The following is a 4,667-nucleotide window of genomic DNA, read 5'->3' as shown; positions in this document are numbered from 1 at the left end:
GATGGCCTCATCACGTGGGGACCTCCACAAAAGTGGGCAGGCACCTCTTCCTCTTTCAGTAGATAAGAAGTCTGCCAGCCAGTCAGCCAGAGATTTCCCTTGGAATCTAGAATGTTCATTATGTTGTGAGGGGCGAGGATTTAAGGGGACAGCCAAGAGAAAACTTTTGGGCTTTGGGGATTAGGAGTCCGACAGCAGTAATGGCTCACAGGTACCCTTCGCCACCTGAAAACCAAACCCCAAGAAAACTGAGCAAATGACTAGAAAGAGAAGTGTCCATTAAGTAGGGGCAGGAGTCCAGGCTTGATGCTTCCTCTTAGAGGAAATTTTAGTGTCGCCTGGTAAGAAATTAGGGCTGGAGGATCCTTGGTGCCACAGCCACCAGCCTTGTGGTTTTGTGTATGTACCACCCCTAGTCTTTGTCTGTGAGCTGGCCTGCCAGGCCTGCACACTCATGCTGCAGCCCCATTAATAGCACCAATAAAGGCTTCCGCTTCCCTTGACGTGGGGCCAGGACTTGATTGGATTTCCAGGCTGTTCCTTTGCTTTTGGCCGAGCAAACATCCTGCCTTTAAAAGCAGCTTTTGTAGCCAGCTGATGTCATCCAGCAGCCTGACTGCTCTGCTCCATGCTCAGGGTGATACTGCTACCACCCACGGCCTCCCGGAGAAGGGATGAACAGCAAGGGAGGGCAGACATGTCCGGAGTGACAATAGTTAATGGCGGTGATGGAGCCAACACTGGGTCCTGGCACTAGTACTCAAACCTGGGCCTGCTGGATCCTGAAACCCATGTCGGCATGGTTATCCTCTTCCTCCTTCCTCATTCTGTGTGTGAGTGTGTGAATGTATGTGTGTGTGTGTAATGTGTATGAAGTGTGTGTGAGTGTGAAGTGTGTGTGTGAATGTGTGTGTGAATGCATGTGAAGTGTGTATGTGTGAAGTGTGTGTGTGAATGCGTGTGTGTGTGTGTATGCATACATGCATGCATGTGGCTGTGCATGTGTGTAGGCCAGAAGACAGCATTGGGTGCCCACCCATTTCTAGCATTCCCTACCTTATTCCTTTGAAGCACATTGTCTCCCTGAATGCATATTTTCAGCTAAGAAGGCAGCCAGCCAGCCCCAGATGTCCCTTTATTTCTGGAGTTATAAGCACATTCATGGTCTCGCCTGCCTTGTTTCATGGGTGCTGGGGTCTCAGTTCAGGCCCTCATGGTTGCCTAGAAAGTCCTCTTGACTACTGAGTTGCCGCTGGAGCCCCTTTCTTTCAAGACAAAGACATGGTCTTACTGTATAGCCCAGTTTGGTCTTGATCTTCCTTCTTCCAAGTGCAATGATTACAATTATGTACCACACCAGAACCTCTGCCCTTAACTGCTACAATGATGCTCTTTCAAGGGGCCCAAGATAAGCCTTCTCTTCGCTTTCAAGAATGTGTGTGCATCCCTCCTGGGAAGCAATGACCAAGAGCTAAAGTCTTGCTCTCAGAAAAGAACATTCATTTCTGCTTTAAATTGAGACCTGACAAAATGCTTTGTTCAAGAATTTCAACAAAGTGAACACATGATGTTTAAAAATGGGCACTCAGGTTGGTCGAGTGGTAATGGCCCATGCCTTTAATCTTAGAACTTGAGAGGCAGGGGCAGGTAGATCTCTATGTTCAAGGCTAGAGAGATGGTTCAGGTTAAGAGTCCTTGCTGTTCTTACAGAGGATTCATGTCAATAAGCTCACAACCATACACATGTTCATATACAGCCATAAACATGTGCATATACCCACAAACATACACACACAAAATGCTCCTATGAGAGCTCACGGAGCCCAGAGAAAGAGCTCAGATTCGCTGTATCCCTCATGGGAAGCAGTTGGTGGGCTTTTGACTTAGACACGTTGTTGCAGAATCCCATCTCTCCAGCCAGGGCTGCTAGACCGGTAGACCTGGCTACTGCTCCTAACCAGTAGTTAGGAGGAAGATGGAGTCCTCCGTGACAAGAATTTCCTGGGCTAGTGCCACTTGAAGAAATTGTGCTCCAAGGTCCCAGGAGAGAGTGAACGAGCCCTCACACCCAGGTGCTGTCAGCCGTCACTGGCTTTCCTGCCCTTGTCTTGGCATCTCCCAGTCTCACGGTGACTCCCAAAAGGAGCCTCTTCAGGTCCCAAGACATTCCTTATCTCTCTCCTCAGGAATGCGTCAGCCGCAGCTCATCTAGGAGCTGGACGCAGGCACTTAGGGTGTCGGTCTCATCCAGCCCCATCTTTTTTGTCTGTTTCAGAAAACACCAGGCCCAGGAGCATACACATCTTCGAGACAGTTCCCCAAGCAGTCTTCAACCATTGCCAAAATGGGTAGAGAACACAGTCTCTTCTTCAACAACACAATTGGCTTTTAAAATAAAACAATATTGGTGCCAAGTTACCTTGAGTTTTAACAAGTTCTTACGTTTAGAAAATGATCTCCCCTGTTTCTCACAGGGGTTGACCAACAAGCAAGGCAGTTGTCTGGGTGACCATCACATAGGATCCTCGTCTGGACAGTCAGTTGCTCTGCTTAATCTAAGAGTATAGCTGTCCCTGAGACTGGTCCAGGCTGTGCCTTGTAGCGGTGTGCATGGTCCAGGTATCTAGGCTATGTGCTGCATACCCTTGGCCTCTCCAGCTCCATCACACTAACGTTGGACCGTCTCCAGGTCCTCTTGAAGACAATGGGTTGGTTGACAGGCTCCCAAAAGGTAGTACTGTCTCTTCTTCAACTTCTTGAAAAGAACTCAACCATTACACAGTCACACGACCGCTAACATCCTGGCCAGCGATGGCTTCATCTCTGACAGAGGCCTCTGGAAAATACAAAGGAGCAGAAAAGGCTCTATTGCCTAATGACATTGTGGTACAAGTTTGTGGTGACACCCATAAAAACAAAGCCATTACCCTGTCTGTTGGGTGCAAACATGTCACTGTTCTACAGGACTATTCTCTTAGACAAAGTGTCACCGCCTTCTCCATGTGCAGAAGGTCATCACACCGAGGCTCGCTGGCTGTTGATCTTCTTGAAGACAGAGGGAGGGGCCGGGACGTGGATTCTCACCTGAGTATCCAGGCAGCCATGCGGCCCAGCCAGTTGCATGCAGTTCTGCCCTTAGACTATGGCTTCCACGAGGAGCTTAGAGGTGTCCAGGCTGGGAAAGACCTTCCTGTGTGGCTTCTCTAAGGGTATCCACTTGCCATTCTGTCCAGAGGGAGTCCAGTAACTCACTGGCTTCCCAGAGCAAACTTTAGAACTATATCTCAGTTTGTCACTGGGAACCTGGGGAATGGAGGTGGGGAAGGGACAGACATTGTCTTCCTCGGGAAGGAATTTTAGCCATAGATAATTATAGCTATTGCACAGAGCTTGATAATAGATGGCTATTATTTTACTGGTCTGATTACTGCACTATGGCGTTACTCCTTCCTTTGCCATGTATCATTTTCTATATGTTTAACCTGTGTGTGTGTGTGTGTGTGTGTGTGTGTGTGTGTGTGTGTGTGGTACACACGGGCCCTCATGTATTATGGTAAGCATGTGTTTAACCACCAAGCCTCAGCCTAGCTCATTTATTATTAGTTTAGAGTGCATGCCATATATATATGTATATGTATATGTATATGTATATGTATATGTGTATGTGTATGTGTATGTGTATATGTATATATGTATATATGTATAGTGTATAGTGTATAGTGTATGTATATGTGTATGTGTATATGTATATGTATATATATATGAGTAAATTCACAGTAAAACAGTCTACTATGGGATAGGTTCAGTAGGTTAAAGTGCTAGAACATGGCACATAAAGTGTATGGGCGACAGCTGAGCATGATAGTACGCTCAGCGCTGGGACAGAAGTAGTCAGTCTAGCCACAACAACAAACTCCAGCTGCAGCAAGAAACTGTCTCAAAAGATGTGGAAATTGATAGAGGACACTCAAAGACACCCATGGCCTCACATGCAGGCACAGGCCAGTATGTCTATGTATCCTGGTACACACATATGCATAAGCATCACACACATGTACCACCCCACCCCACCCCACCCCCGGCCATGTACCTTGGTGCACCCATTGCAACTAAGAACACCCTGTGCATTGTCAGGCCTCTTACGTTCACTCTTGACTACATCAAATGATCTAATCTCATGTTTTGCTCATCACGGTTCCAGAAGCATGGACCATACCAATTACATAGATACACCATATATATATATGCATGCATATATATCATATAGCATATGACATCTAGCTTTATGTTTGCATACAACAGCAAACTCACTTAGAGAGTGTATATGTCCCCATTAAGTGCCTGTGCCTAAGTTTCTGATTCCAAGTCAATGGAAATCTTGAATATCTACTATGTGCTGGGTGTTGTGCTTGGTGGACGGGCTTGGAACACAAATGAAGGGCTGTGGGATTGACTTTGGTGGGGAAAAGGGGATCCAGGCTTCAGAAGGAGCCTAGGAAGCGGGGGAGCTGTGCCAAAGACCTCCAGTAAGTCCCTGGGGTCCCAGGCTTTGAATGCCCCCCTGCCCCCCCCCCCCCCCCCCGCAGGTGACAGCTGTAACGTGAAGACCAATTCTCGTCTTTGAAACATGCCAGTTTACTGCTGGGCCCAGGCGAGGGCTGTGACCT

The 4,667-nt window shown here is 47.5% G+C and overlaps 1 protein-coding gene across 4 annotated transcripts in view; it reads left to right on the top strand.

Moving 5' to 3' along the window:
• Window positions 1-2,418, top strand: part of Stpg4 (sperm tail PG rich repeat containing 4) — a 38,512-nt gene extending 36,094 nt beyond the window's left edge. The window contains exon 9 of one of the 4 annotated variants that reach the window (XR_001782126.2): window positions 2,276-2,414. Coding sequence is in view for 2 of the 4 variants with exons in the window: in XM_006525072.3 (XP_006525135.1) it covers window positions 2,276-2,392 (117 nt within the window). In the remaining 2 variants the exon portion in view is untranslated. Of the gene's footprint in view, window positions 1-2,275 lie in introns of all 4 variants that reach the window. The other 3 variants (XR_385380.4, XM_006525072.3, NM_029298.1) reach the window with 3 other exon arrangements.
• The last annotated feature ends 2,249 nt before the right edge of the window (window positions 2,419-4,667 follow it).

This window comes from Mus musculus, chromosome 17, assembly GCF_000001635.26.
Source record: "Mus musculus strain C57BL/6J chromosome 17, GRCm38.p6 C57BL/6J".
Classification (NCBI taxonomy): domain Eukaryota; kingdom Metazoa; phylum Chordata; class Mammalia; order Rodentia; family Muridae; genus Mus; species Mus musculus.
The sequence above is the reverse complement of the archived record's forward strand: the minus strand, read 5'-3'. Positions and strand labels throughout refer to the sequence as shown.